At 37.5% G+C, this 15,335-nt stretch overlaps 2 protein-coding genes across 3 annotated transcripts; both read left to right on the top strand.

Moving 5' to 3' along the window:
• Window positions 1–3,150: 3,150 nt before the first annotated feature.
• LOC131936534 (uncharacterized) lies at window positions 3,151–6,630 on the top strand. Of its 2 annotated transcripts, none has more exons than XM_059293566.1 (4): window positions 3,151–3,282; window positions 4,339–4,541; window positions 5,370–5,515; window positions 6,078–6,630. In XM_059293566.1, the coding sequence occupies exons 2-4, from the start codon at window positions 4,339–4,341 to the stop codon at window positions 6,290–6,292; spliced, it is 564 nt and encodes a 187-aa protein (XP_059149549.1). In that variant the 5' UTR covers window positions 3,151–3,282; the 3' UTR covers window positions 6,293–6,630. The 2 variants fall into 2 exon arrangements, with proteins under 2 accessions (XP_059149549.1, XP_059149550.1); XM_059293567.1 differs by having other exon boundaries at window positions 3,158–3,246.
• A 5,212-nt stretch (window positions 6,631–11,842) lies between these two features.
• Window positions 11,843–15,084, top strand: LOC131936522 (putative PE-PGRS family protein PE_PGRS24). The gene is made up of 4 exons (XM_059293549.1): window positions 11,843–11,975; window positions 13,120–13,322; window positions 13,566–13,711; window positions 14,672–15,084. Exons 2-4 carry the CDS (start codon window positions 13,120–13,122, stop codon window positions 15,082–15,084), a joined length of 762 nt encoding a protein of 253 aa, XP_059149532.1. The 5' UTR covers window positions 11,843–11,975.
• The last annotated feature ends 251 nt before the right edge of the window (window positions 15,085–15,335 follow it).

Genomic DNA, 15,335 nt, shown 5'->3' with positions numbered 1-15,335 from the left:
ACATCTATGTACAGCTATTGCTTTGACTCTCTAAAGATGGACGATGTACTTTAGTTTGTACACAGAGGTGGGCTGGGCCACAGGGACGAATCCCAGTTAGTCGACGTTAGAATAAAAATCATGAAAACAATTCAGCAAGACATTGAATGTATCTGTAAGTATACAGTGCAGCTCTATACAACTCACTGTGACGGAGCAGTGTTCAATAATATGTCACAGATCAAGTTCAGAGAGCAACATATGCACTGTATGTGCATCTTCATCTTACACTTCATCGGGAGTCGTAATGACGGTGGCCGTTTTGTGGAAAAAACTAAATGACGGGAGCTTATATGTCGGGAGCCAAAATGACGGGAGCCTATTTGTCAGGAGCCTTATTGACTGGAGCCCTTTTGTCGTGAGCCTATATAACGGGAGCCTATTTGTCGGTAGCCTAAATGACGGGAGCCTATTTGTCGGGAGCCTATATGACGGGGTCCATATGTCGCTGGGCCACAGGGACGAATCCCAGTTAGTCGACGTTAGAATAAAAATCATGAAAACAATTCAGCAAGACATTGAATGTATCTGTAAGTATTCAGTGCAGCTCTATACAACTCACTGTTACGGAGCAGTGTTCAATAATATGTCACAGATCAAGTTCAGAGAGCAACATATGCACTGTATGTGCATCTTCATCTTACACTGGGTAAAATGTATTTGAATTGCTTTAAAAGAAGCTCTTGAATATGGTACATAAATATTGAACACATCAGTTGCCGGCATGCAAGGACAATACACTGGGTACACGAAATGATGTCATACATCAATACATAGATATTTGGTGCTGGGATAAGTATTGAATATTATTCGGCATGGTATGTGATACCACTAATTACATTTGAAAAAAAAAATAATTACGCTGTTTTAATGTAAAATGACGAAACTATGCATTATCATAAATACTGTATCTATTTTTACTGTGAGATATTTTGTCCAGGATGTTGAGTCGGGCATTTCTTGACTACGATATTTTGTCTTGGATAATTTGTCTGGAGATATTTTGTCTTGGATAATTTGTCTTGAGATATTTTGTCTGGGATAATTTGTCTTGAGATATTTTGTCTGGGATAATTTGTCTTGAGATATTTTGTCTGGGATAATTTGTCTTGAGATATTTTGTCTGGGATAATTTGACTGAGATCATTTACCTTGACATGGTACCGAATCGTTTGACCTATGTGCACTGTGAACGTTTGCGTCACCCTAAGTGATAAGAAAAATTTGACAAATTATGTTTCAGTCAAGCAAAGATCTGGATGTCTTGTTACCTTCCTAGAAGTTTTTAGGTTCACCCACGACACTTGCCCCCCTACTGTACGGCAATACTACATAAAAATGTTCAATAACTGAACAAAACAAAAATGAACTAACATTTAATAGAATAATTAAGTGTTCCACTTATTACGTGTCAACATTTTATGCGCAATATAGGCTGTTGATTCCGATTTCATCCTGCTTCTCATTTGTATTTCCTTCCATAGCCTTTCCCCACCAAAGAATAATCTACAAGGCAGCACTTTATTCATTATTTTGGAGTTGTCTCTCCTAGATGGATTGTCGGCCCACAGTTATCGAGCCTCATCTGCCCGGGGTTCGAGCTCGGGACGTTTCGGTTTTGAATGACCTTTACTGACCCGACCACGCCGACCTCATCAGAAAATCAAATCCTGACAGCCTTCATCTCATCTATATAATCGATCACACCAACCAACATGGTAATTACCAGATTTTTGTCAATGTTATATACAATTGGCCACATTCACTAAAGGTAATTTGATACAATCAGCTCCTACTCTAAAAGTTATTAACTTTATCTCAGACTTAAATAGCATCAGATGATCTCCCACGAACACATTTGTCGTATTAAATAAAACAAGCCAAATAATACACATCAGTGGGGTTTTCCACATCAAATGTTGCCAATCTTTGAGAGTCTAGATATTCAAGTCGGGTTTCATACCAAATAAGATACATTCAACTCAAGGAGTTGTATCTTTGGATATTTCTGTCAGATAACTACAGATATTAAAACCACACAGCCTAATTGTTAATTAGGCAAAGTTGAAGCTTGATCAGCTGTCACATGATGACCGGGTCACGTGATAGACAAGACCCAATTAAAAAAAAAACTTGCTGTCTAATTTGTCTGACAAGATGCTTCTCATTAACACGACGATCTGTGACATCAAAAGGGAAACGTGGCTATAAATAGCTTGACAACATATTACGTTACATGATCCGGGGCATCCCTTGTTTAACCCTAAAGTTCAGCCTGAACTATTTGTGCGGATGGTGTGATTCGCGACAATCATGTTTACATTAAAGACCCGAGCAAGAAAATTATTTGAGTCGGCTTGTGATTAACTGCCATGGGTTAAGTTCACTACAAAAACGCAAATGTAATTGTATGCGCTGCAGATAGTAAAATACCGTTTCAAAAACATTTAACGCCCGAGTTTTCACTAAAGATTTATATTCAAAAACAATAATGCTTCTTTTAGTTCCTTTAAAAATTTTTTTTAATTATAAAGGATGTCAGGCTATTATTATCAGATTTTTCTCATAAACTTCAGGGTTGGCTGTGAGTTTGTGGTCACATTTCGTAACTCAAATTTGGCCTACTTCTAATAAAGATGAATAGGTTTGGACGACAATGCAAAAATACCTAATTGTCCTTTTTATTTAATTATTTAAACATTAAATTAGTTATTAAAATAATTTAAACATCACTTTATTCAGTTAAAAAACAAACACCAAAAAGGTTGATGTGATGGGGGGGGGGGGGAGAATAACATGAATAAGTATCAGTGATAGCCCGATCTGTTTGGCGTCTGAGCTGACCAACGTACACATATGTTTTACATTGATTCAACTACACCAGTAAACACATACTTCTACTGTTTTGGTATTACGAGAATCCCTGAGCCTAGTTTGATGAGGTTAGAAGTTTAGATATTATGAGAATCACTGAGCCTAGTTTTATGAGTTTAGAAGTTTAGATATTACGAGAATCCCTGAGCCTAGTTTGATGAAACTATTGATGTAACAGAATACAGCCGCCCACAGAAATCTGCCATCTATACATACATCCATATGTCGTCAAAGTGACATATATGAAGCCAACATGTCCTGATGTAAACGGACGATACCGCTGTTATTGGGCTGAGACAGAGACACATAAATACTGACTCGTAGAATATCACTGTAAGTTTTAATAGGGAGTTAAGGAGTTGTCAAGTGGTAAGTTTTTTTTTCTTCTATTAAAATTTCAATTGTAAAAAAGTTAGCAATTATTATTTTTAATTCAATTAAAATATTCTGATACATATTCTATGAAATTTTATTATAATTTTTAAATGTTTAAAACATGTTAGAATATCGGGTTATTAAAAAAAATCATGCCATTGATTACAAAATGAACAATCTCAAACACCAGCAAATTAACTTAATTAGTGACCTAATCACATGTCATAATATTCTCTCGCATTTTATTTAAAAATATAAACGGCTGCATATACAAAAAATAAACTGACAATGTCTGGCGACTTCAATCACTAGATGCTGGTACCAACCCTCCTTGTGGTTGTGGTCACTAACTTAAAAATAAAATGAGTTCAGAGGTTGCCCATACGGGCTGTAAAAGTTCAGTGATAACCAAATCAACCATCCTACCATCACCAGATGCTGGTCATAAATTCAGTAGTTGACCAAAAGATCTAACCAAATCAACCATCCTACCATCAGTAGTTGACCAAAAGATCTAAACAAATCAACCATCCTACCATCACTAGATGCTGGTCACAAATTCAGTAGTTGACCAAAAGATCTAAACAAATCAACCATCCTACCATCACTAGATGCTGGTCACAAATTCAGTAGTTGACCAAAAGATCTAACCAAATCAACCATCCTACCATCAGTAGTTGACCAAAAGATCTAAACAAATCAACCATCCTACCATCACTAGATGCTGGTCACAAATTCAGTAGTTGACCAAAAGATCTAAACAAATCAACCATCCTACCATCACTAGATGCGGTCACAAATTCAGTTGTTGACCAAAAGATCTAAACAAATCAACCATCCTACCATCACTAGATGCTGGTCACAAATTCAGTAGTTGACCAAAAGATCTAACCAAATCAACCATCCTACCATCAGTAGTTGACCAAAAGAGCTAAACAAATCAACCATCCTACCATAAGTAGTTGACCAAAAGAGCTAAACAAATCAACCATCCTACCATCAGTAGCTGACCCAAAGATCTAACTAAATCAACCATCCTACCATCACCAGATGCTGGTACCAGCCATCCTTGTGGCTGTGGTCACACTCCTGGCTGTTGACGGCAGACCGTCTGGAGATTTCGTCCGCTCCAACTACCCAAAGTCATTCAACCGTTTCCTACAGCGTGCCATCACTGAAGGTTTGATCAGGGCAGAGAGGGAACTGGAGAAAAACTCTGAGCACTTTAATGGCACTGACTGGACCAATGACACGTAAGGTTTTTTGTTAATATCTGTCGCTTTCATGAGCTTACATGTAGTTTAAAACAATTTCATAGAATAGTACTTGCCTTCTTCTACATGTTATTTAATACAACTGACCAACATCACACGCACGAGTTTATCGAGATAACAACATTGAAATATGACCTCAAGATATGCGCACTTAATCATTTAGATTTAGTGGGATGGACGGGCACAAATGGCAAGTCGGAGTGACTGAACTTGCTTGCATATGGAAAAATGAGTTTGACACAACTGAAATCACAACCAGTTGGATTTTTTATCATCACTCAAAATTTCATTACATCAGTGGGCATCTTATTTAACACATTTTGTTATTAAGGAAAAATTAAAGTCTTTAAGGCGCCTTTTCCTTTGACATATACCAAACTGAAGTTTCACTTATGTAAGATAAACTTTGATTGATAATTAATTAAACATGACTCAACGACCTTTTTGTTTTTCTTTTTTCTTTTTGGCTTTTTCCAATTTTGTTATTTATCAAAAGCATTAAAAAATAAAATACGTGTAATATGTATGTAAAAAAAAAAAACAACAAAAAAAAACAAAAAATAAAACAACAAAAACAACACTGTAGGCCGACACGATTAAAGAACATTTTTAATGTCAACAGCTTACAATTGAAATGATAAGGCTTATAGCAATTCAAATTTGCAATAGAAACAATACACTAGCTTTCTGATGGTATGTGCTGCTTTCTTATAGTGCCCAGATGAGATGACATATAAAATACACTAGTCAGTCGTGCTGGTATCCTATGGTGCCCAGATGAGATGACATATACATATATCTGATCAGGGACGTGAGGTCAAGGTTCAACAGTTTACCCTGCAGCAGCGGCTACTGTGACTCGTGTTTTGGCTACCGGAGGCCGGACCTGTGTGAGCAAGTTTGTGAGCAGAACTGTTGGGAGGATGAGCAGGACGGCGAGAAAGATGAAAACGGTTTGTCGTTCTCTTAGTGCTTCACTAAGATTTTAGAGTTAACAAATAAAACGCCGTGGTGGTGGTGGCGGAGGTGGGGGGGGGGGGGGGGTTATAGTGGACAAAGCTCTAACCCGAAAGTCAAGAGTTCAGCTCCAGACCCACGGGAAAATGAGACTCTAGCTTAGGCCAGCAACCCATCTAGGGGAGAATACTCTGTAATCAACCGCCTCACAAAGAATAGCAAGCCTAAGTTGTAGTCGCAGAGCCATGTTGGAAGGAGATATTTCATTAAGTTGAAGGAAAAAATTACAATACTGCTCGTTCATTGACTTATTGATTTATCTTTGCGATATTAAATTTAAAATAGAATAAAATAATCATCATAAAAACAAAATCGACAAATTTTTACACCAATAGTAAGAGTAATAAAACGTTACTATTTTACATTAGCGATCAATTTTTTTATTACATTTGCAAGATATTTATATTTTAAACAATCATCATTTGCAAACTATTTAAATTATAAACAGCTAGTAATAACATTTTTTGAAATAAAAATGGCAATTCTATTTGTCTGCAGAGTATGAACGTCACAAGAGAGACGGCTTGCTCGAGATTTGCATACAGATCGACATCCTGGGGCTGGGCAAGCTACTGACGGGACTGCTGGGGCTGGGGGGTGACTCGGGTGGGGGTCCTTTGGGAGATGTCCCCATCGTGGGGGGACTACTCAATGGGCTGCTGGGTGGGTTAATTAGCGTGGAGCCTCAGGTGGGGGGTGTGCTAGGTGGCTGAGCGGGTAGGGCTCAATGTCATGGGATGTGGGAAGTTTATTTAGTAGACGGACTTACGGTAGTTGGTGGTTCAGTGGGTGGGGCTCAGTGTCAAGGGGGCGTGGGTAATTTATTGAGTGGATCCCCGTTAATTAGTGGTCTGCAAGGTAGTGGAGGGGGTGGGGGCTAAAGTCAAGGGGGAGGGGGTAGTTTATTGAGTGGATCCCCGTTTATTAGTTGTCTGCCAGGTGGCGGAGGGGTAGTTCACTTGGCTCATTACTGGGTGGTTGGGTATCTAATTCTGAACGGTCTATTCTAAAATGTTGAAATTTGAACTGAAAATAAAAATTAGCTACATGATTTTGTTTTGTGTTATCAACCCCACACGATGAAAGAGAGTGAAATCTAATTAAGGTGTTCAACATTTTCTATATTTTTCTGTGTATGTACAAACCATGTTTGTGATTCTCCGTCCGCCATCGAATTATTTATTGTACAAGTTACAAAACGATCTTAAAATATAGCAATAATTATTTAATGGTTTTTGTACATCAGATTACACACGAAACAGTAAAACTGTTTTAGTTTTTAGATACACTCAAACCAAAGTAAAGTCTGAATTAAGTCAAATTGAATGTCACGATGTATTGTCTTCATGTCTTGACCCACGTACCAACTACGAACCGTATCTGTTAGTTAGAAGTGCCTGCAATTTCACACGGACGTTTCGATCTAGACCAGTGGTTCCCAGCCTTTTTCGAGTGGCGACCCCCTTTTATAAACAGTAATTGCCCTGCGACCCCCATAGAATTAAAAAGCCGAAATTAGTATGGAAATTAATAAGCACTAAAATAAGATTGTCTAGTAGACTTTCAATATGAACTATTTTAATAGCATGAGTAAAATTGCATACTATTCACAAAGCCTTCGTGGTTAAGTTTTTAATTAATTTTTTTTTTGTTAACGCCAACCTATGTCATTATAATTATCTTAATTTTATTTTTAATCGAAGAATAGTGTTGAAAATATATTCTCGAAAAGTCAATCAATTTTACGTTTGGGTATGAATGGTGAATACTACACCAAAATTGTGTCGGCAGTTTTTCATCTTACTCGGAATCATTCTGCAAATCAAAGAATTCATCTTGTAATTCATCGGGAATGCTGGCAACTTTAAGGGAAGAAGAGAATGGGTAATGCTCAGAGAAATAGCGATGCAGTTCGTTTTCAAGAGATTCAAGATGCCCAGAAATCTCTTTTTTCAAAATTTTAATTATCTCACTGATTCATCTACCACACCGCAGATTTTCTCAAATTTACAATATTTCCAAGATTTATTTTTTTTACCGATTTTGCAGCTTTGATAAAAATGCCCCGAGATTATCATGGAAAGTTATAATATCCGTTCATTTTCCCTGAAGCTTCAGGTTAAGCTTATCTTGATGTTCGAACACATCTGCTAGGTATGATACTCTCTCCAACCAATCTATGTCGTTTTAAATATACCCAAAAGTCTTGTTTCCTTTGCACTTCCAAGAACAATTTGATTTCAGATTTCAATTCAAAAACACAATTTACAACATTTCGTTTGACAGCCAGCTTATTGTAGTGTAGAAGAGCAGAGCCTCGTGATCTAAATTAATGTTTTTGCTCAGTTCTTTGAAGGCTCCAGATTTTATATAATTTACGACTTATACTAGCAATGGACTCTTGATGTCGATTGGTTAGGGCAGTGGTTAGGGAGCTAAATCTTTTCTGTTTTCTGAAAGCCCGATTTTGAGCTAAACATAGATGGCGCACCATCCGTACAAAACCCCACAGCCGTCCTAACCCATTTTAATCATCCAGTTTCAAAAAAGGTATTTATTTTCTCCATGCTATCTTCACAAAAGAGCAACTCTTCTTTGCTATCATCCGCATGAATATAGACACAGACCAGCAACTGCGAACACGAACTCACGTCTGTTGATTTATCGACTTGAAAAGCAAACAATGGTGAAAGCTTAATTTCGATAACAATGTGTTATTTAACCTTTACGTACATGCAGCGTTTGATGAGATTTTCTCCTATTGTTTTTTTTTTTTTTTTGCTTGGAATTTTTCTATCGCGACTTCATTTGATGATTGCACTAATGCTGGTGAAAACTTCCTGTTCAATCAAGTCTCTGGTGTTTGCAACTAGCTTCTTACCGACGAAAGAACTCCATATTTTTTTGGTGTGTTCCGAATGACTCATCTCAAATGGCGTTTTAGTTTTGAAGATTTCATAGATTCGTGACTGAGAACAACTTTGTACAGTGCGCTTTGTTTCTTCTCTATTACATTTCCAGTGATGTTAATGAAGCCGAATTTCGAAAATTCTTCTAAATATTTATGTTTTGTTTTCAAATTACTAAGGTTTAGAATACCAGTAGGCGACCCCCCAGAAAGACCTTCGCGACCCCCAGGGGGGTCGCGACCCCCAGGTTGGGAACCCGTGATCTAGACAGACAGACTGACGACAGACTGACGACTGACGACAGAGGAAGTGAGTTAAATAATAAAAGCTTGTAAAAATGAGAAAGGGAACATCTTTTTTATTTTGACCCTATCCTACAAGCATCGGTATGATAAACACCCTCGCCAGTCTCATGTCGATTCTAATTAAGGTTGGTCACGAGATGAAGACATAATTTATTTACTTAAGAGGTCACTTTTGGAGTCAGTGTTTCTTCCAGACTTTTTTTCTCCGGGGGGGGGGGGGGTACTGTTAAAAGTATACATTTTCTATATAATTTTCAGTTCGTCTATGGACACAAGTAACACATAACGTGTCTATAAACACACGTAACACGACAGGTGTTTATGGACACGTGTAACACATATCGTGTCTATCCTTGGTTCATCACCAGTTTCATCACTATAACATCACATCTTTCCGTCACATGATTTCTAGTACAATAAAAGGCTACAAAATATTTTCCTGCTTCTTCATTTCTTATTCTGAGCAAAGAAATTCCAAAAGTTTATCTTTTGATTTTCTATTAGAGATATGTATCTATCTATATACTACTAAAACTCAAGTTTGTTTACATGTTTGAATATTTATTTATTTTTGTTTATGTTTTTGTTTTGTTTGTTTGTTTGTCCGTTTGGTTACAGGAGGGAATCTGCACTATGTGTAGAGCTGCACAATACGTAATTAGGTAGAGAACATTTTTTTAAACAGACAATTAATCACAAATTAATTTAAAGATGTTAATTAATCTATTGATATATTCATTGGTAGAATAACCACACTAATTATAAAATTTCAGAACAATGACTTTATAGTGACGTCTAATGATTAATTTACTTTTTATTACAATAATGGCGTCTTCCATACAAGATTTTGTTGCCCTTTCAAAAGTATAACGCATTATATAGCTAATTTTCTGTCGGCTATAGCTTTAACCACACGTCCGTTTGCTGTTTTTATTCCGTTCCAAAAGTCCTTTCATTTAAGTTGAAGTATACAATAAATTTCTCTATATCTAGAATCTAAAGATCAGCTGTCGAAGTAAGTTATAGATCTAGAATCTAGGTCAAACCAAAATTAATTAGTTAAAAATGAAAACCATTATAAAATCACAATAAATTATTGAGTTTCTTTATTAAACTATTTTAGTCCTTAAATATTTGATATAAATCCTTGCTTTTTAGCTTCAAGGATCATCTAAATCAAGAAAGTGATTGATCTATCTAGGTTATAGATCTAGAACTACAAGAAAACTCGACTTAACCAAACCAGTCGTAGAATCTAGATAACTCAATCTCTAGATCTAGATAATAATGAGTTTCTATACTAAAGTATTTCAGACTTTCATTATTTTATATAAATCTTTGTTTGTTTAGCTAATGAATTGGCTAATTTAAGAAAAACTTTAATTTGAAATAATACTAGATCTATGGCCTATTCGCTTAAATCAAGTGTCTTGAGCAGACTCAAACTATTAATATATAGGACAGAAAAACGTTATTGACGACACGAGCCTAGATAGATAAGGTGTTAGTGTAATAGGCTTCCATGTGGGTGGCACGGGCTCTAGACACTGGTAATGTTATTATTTTTTTTAGATGTGAAAGATAAAGTTGCCTATCGGAACTTGGCGGGATACAGGGCAGGTGAAGTAGAGTTCACCTGTTTCTTTGTCCTCAGCATGAGAAGGGATAGTGTGGTCCGAGCCATGCTCGGCCGAAATATTTTTTTTTAAAACGATAAAACATGTTGTCTGAGACTTTGCGGGAACTAGGCAGGTGAAGTAGAGTTGGTTAGGTGTATAGTTCATCTGTGACGTCAGCATATGATGAGATAGTGTGGTCAGACCCATGCTCACCCGAAATCTGTGTTTTTAAATACAAAAACAAATCTGAGTTGGGGGGGGGGGGGGGAGAGAGACACTGGGCAGGTGAAGTAGAGTTGACCTGTTTTTGTGACCTCAGCATATAAAGGGATTGTGTTGTCAGACCGATGCTCAGCCGAAATCGGTGTTTTTAAAAGACAAAAAGTCTGAGGTGTGACGTCTTTTTTAATGTGGGGTCTGGTTTTTTGTGACGATAAGTAACAGACAAGATGCTTTTTATGCATGACTTCCGAAACCCACAGTTATCCAAGGGATGACGAGTAGTCTAGTATAATATTAAATCTAAGTGGTATATCTCTTAATTTAAATTAGTCTCAACTTCTCCTAATTTAAAACAATAACCTCCCTTGATGCGACATTAAGGCGCCTCAATCTACGCCTGGCAAACATTTTTTGAAAATCAGCGTGGTCCTAACATTCGAAACTAACTCGACCATCTCTTTGAAATCTATCTGACCGAATGGTCGAGGGATTACTTGGTTCGCAGATAATAGTATTAACACCACGGGGATATTTCTAGCTTACTGTGATCCAATGATTAGCTTTAGAGAAACAAAATATCTTTCCCAAACCCGAACTCTAAAGTTGTGTGAGGTGAAAGTGTCTCTAAATATTTCCATCAAGTTATGTGAGGTGACCAATATGTTGCTACCTTGTTGATCAACTAGGATTGTTAACTGGGGCATATTTCCTTCTGCTTTGAAGATTAATATGTTTCATTTTTAAATTTTACTGTAAATTTTAAAACATTTAAAATCTCTTCGCTACTTAACGATTTGTTGCGTGCCATTTTATAACGTATCTCGTCCTGTTAATGTCCGTGTTATAACGTGTCTCGTCCTGTTAATGTCCGTGTTATAACGTGTCTCGTCCTGTTAATGTCTGTTTTATAACGTGTCTCGTCCTGTTAATGTCTGTTTTATAACGTGTCTCGTCTTGTCAATGTCTGTTTTATAACGTGTCTCGTCCTGTTAATGTCCGTTTTATAACGTGTCTCGTCCGGTCAATGTCCGTTTTATTACAAGTCTCACTGTGAATGTCCGATTAATATTAGGCGTATGTTGCAACAGATCTGATAGAAAACAATATGTGTGTGTGTGTGTGGGGGGGGGGGGGGGAGGGCGGAGTTCGTCCATCCCCATGAGCAGATGTGACCGTGACGCAGTTAACCCATGGAGTGTGATGTTGGCCTGGTGTAACTTGACTCTATCAGCCGAGATTGAAGGGGCGACATCAAAATAAGCTGCCGGCATAAATACACAGGGATTTGTTGTTTTAAAAGTTACTCAAGTGTTTGATAGAAAGGATTCATCAAGCTTTAAGGTATTTATTAAAGAACAATTTTTGTTACTTAGTTTTGTGTTCGTAAAGGTATTAAAAAAATCATAGTATAGCAAAAATTAGGATACAAAACAAATTTAAAAAACAAGTTAATAAAAAGTCTAGTGACAATTTAAGCGTAATTTCCTTAATTAATTTTTTGTGACCGAACGAAAGGATATTTTTGAAAACTTTCTTCAGCAATATTGTTCTAAATTATGGCAGGAATCGATTGGTAAATGTTTCAAGTCGCTAAGTGGTCTGGTTGCCGAGATATGGGCCAAAAACTGCATTTTTTCGAGGTTTTTTTTGGCTTTTCCTGGAAATCCAGGAAGGAATTCCGGGGATTTTTTTGACCCACAATCATCCTCGGAACTTGCTTAACATATTTGCTTTGGAACTAGTCCTCGATATTGCTTCGTTGAGGAGGAGATACGACTTAAAGCTGCGGACACACATCCATCCAGAAATGACGAGTTAATAATCGCAATTCCTGTAAGGAAATTGCGCTAAAAACTAAAATATATGAAAGAATAGTAAGCGATTTCTGAAGAACAATACATTCCAGAAACATTACAGAATTGTTTTTTTTTTTGCTAACTTTTGTAGACAAATAATGGTTTTGAATAAAACATAAGTGTGTTGTGTAAAAAACTGGTTTATATAGTTCAACTGTTATGTTAATATATTCAGTTCAAATATTTTTACATCTTGAAAAAAAAAAATAATCCTTTCCGTATGGTTGGCTTTATTTTCATGCTTTTAAAATTTTGAAATAAATTCGTATTTTTAAAATTATCAAACCATTTAGAGGCAGTAAACAGATTTATTGTTTGCTGTGCTTCTGTCAATATTTAGACTAATCCTTCAAACGCTTCATTAGTTGACCAAAAGATCTAAACAAATCAACCATCCTACCATCAGTAGTTGACCAAAAGATCTAAACAAATCAACCATCATACCATCACTAGATGCTGGTCACAAATTCATTAGTTGTCCAAAAGATCTAACCAAACCAACCATCCTACCATCACTAGATGCTGGTCATAAATTCATTAGTTGTCTAAAAGATCTAACCAAATCATCCATCCTACCATCAGTAGCTGACCCAAAGATCTAACTAAATCAACCATCCTACCATCACCAGATGCTGGTACCAACCCTCCTTGTGGCTGTGGTCACACTCCTGGCTGTTGAAAGCAGACCGTCTGGAGATTTCGTCCGCTCCAACTACCCAAAGTCAGTCAACCGTTTCCTACAGCGTGCCATCACTGAAGGTTTGATCAGGGCAGAGAGGGAACTGGAGAAAAACTCTGAGCACTTTAATGGCACTGACTGGACCAATGACACGTAAGGGTTTATTTTCTAAATAAAATGTTTTTTTTATATTTTTATTTCATTTTAGGAAGCGAACATTATCCCCCTCATTGTTACCCACAAGTTTTGAAATATAGTTTTTTGTTTGTTTTGTTAATGTATCTGAAAGGAAAGTATGGCTAAAACAATATGTTTGTGTATTCAGGGAAGTGAGGCTAAGGTTTAACCAGCTGTCATGTGACACGAATTATTGTGTTTGTGTTTGTGTTTGTTCAGGGAAGTGAGGCTAAGGTTTAACCAGCTGTCCTGTGACACCAATTATTGTGACTCCTGTATCGGCTACCAACGACCGGATATCTGCGAAGATTCCTGTGAGCAAAACTGTATGAAGGATTACGATGACGATGTTCAAGATGAAAACGGTGAGTAGCTGATTGGTCCCTATTAATCACTTGCTGTTTCCTTATAGCCATTTTGTAAAAAGTAGCAGGAGTTCCTTAAGGCATCTCTTCGGAGGGGCACCCCTCCCCCCGAAGCACGAAATAGAATTTGTATTGAAAATATATACTTTTACCCGTGTCCTCCGCCTCCCCCTCCCTGAAAGTTTCAAGCGTCCCTCTCCCACCCCCGGATAAACGCTGAAAAGAAGTAGTTCTTCACAAATCTGGAGGTCCATGGGACAGATGAAGCCAGAATTGGTTAACTCCGACCATTCCGTCCCCAGACCCCCATGGGAACCAGGTTATGAAGCCAGAATTGGCTAACGTTTACCTACTTTATTATATAAACCTGGCAAAATAGTTTATAACAGATGCACTGTCTAAAGCTCCGTAAAGTTCTGTTTTTGAAACCCTCTTGTAGGTTTATTTAACCCACCGAATGTTACATAATAATATAGAATGTTCTAATAGTATGCAGCAGCTTTAGACCCTGTTTGGGTGTCCACAGAAAATATAAAAATAGCAAACACAAAGACATCTTTGCTACTATGACAATGTATAGATTAGTTATATTTTTAGCTGTTCATTTTTGTGTATGTAGATGAGCTTGACTTGCTAAATTATACAGAAAATATAAAATATGTGAGGGAATGGGGAGGGGGTGCTATACAGTCTGAATTAGGGGTTCTATGTTATGAAATATTCAACTGTTTATAGTTTAAAAAAATATCCTCTACTTGTGTTCTAAATAAAATGGTTAATTTGACTCTGTTACTGTAATCGTACTATTTCTACTTTTTTAAGTATAATTTTTAGAACACTCAGAATGTATAACAACTACACCTTCGCGTTTAACAATAATTCTAATAATTTGTAACACTAGATCTCACAATATCTATCAATAACATTCATTCGCTAAAGATACCACTGTTGTATTTACAGAGCAGGAACGTAACAAGCGGGGCGGCCTGATTGAGATTTGCCTGCAGATTGACATTCTGGGTCTAGGGAAGCTCCTGACTGGCCTCCTGGGCTTAGGGGGAGGGGGAGGGGGAGCAGGGGGCTTTCTTGGTAATATCCCCATTATCGGAGGTCTTCTCAGTAGTCTACTAGGCGGTGGAGCGGGCGCCCAAGCGGGTGCCCAAGCGGGTGCGGGCGGACTACTCGGGGGACTTCCAATTGTTGGGGGCCTTCTAGGGGGTGGCGGAGCGGGCGCCCAAGCGGGTGGGGGCGGACTACTCGGGGGAATTCCAATTGTTGGGGGCCTTCTTGGGGGTGGTGGCGCAGGTGCCCAAGCGGGTGGGGGTGGATTACTCGGGGGACTTCCGATTGTTGGGGGTCTGCTTGGAGGGTAGTTTAAGTGGGCAGAGGTAACCTTCTAGAAGGACTGCCTATAGTTATGAATATATTTGGTGGTAGGCGATAATCAAATAAAATATATTCTACAAGAGCGGCTCCATTGTGACAACACAAATAAATTAACATATTTGTTTTTCAAAATTCAAATAAAGCCATTTAAAATGTAATATGTTTGTTATTTGTGAGTCCCGCCTAGATTTTCATTACATTTATTAAGATCAAGATAATCTTCCTATGTAAAGTTTCT

This window comes from Physella acuta, unplaced genomic scaffold, assembly GCF_028476545.2.
Source record: "Physella acuta isolate Inbredline_101_S28 unplaced genomic scaffold, ASM2847654v3 ptg000179l, whole genome shotgun sequence".
In the NCBI taxonomy this organism is placed as follows: Eukaryota; Metazoa; Mollusca; class Gastropoda; family Physidae; genus Physella; species Physella acuta.
This window is presented reverse-complemented; position numbering and strand designations above follow the sequence as displayed.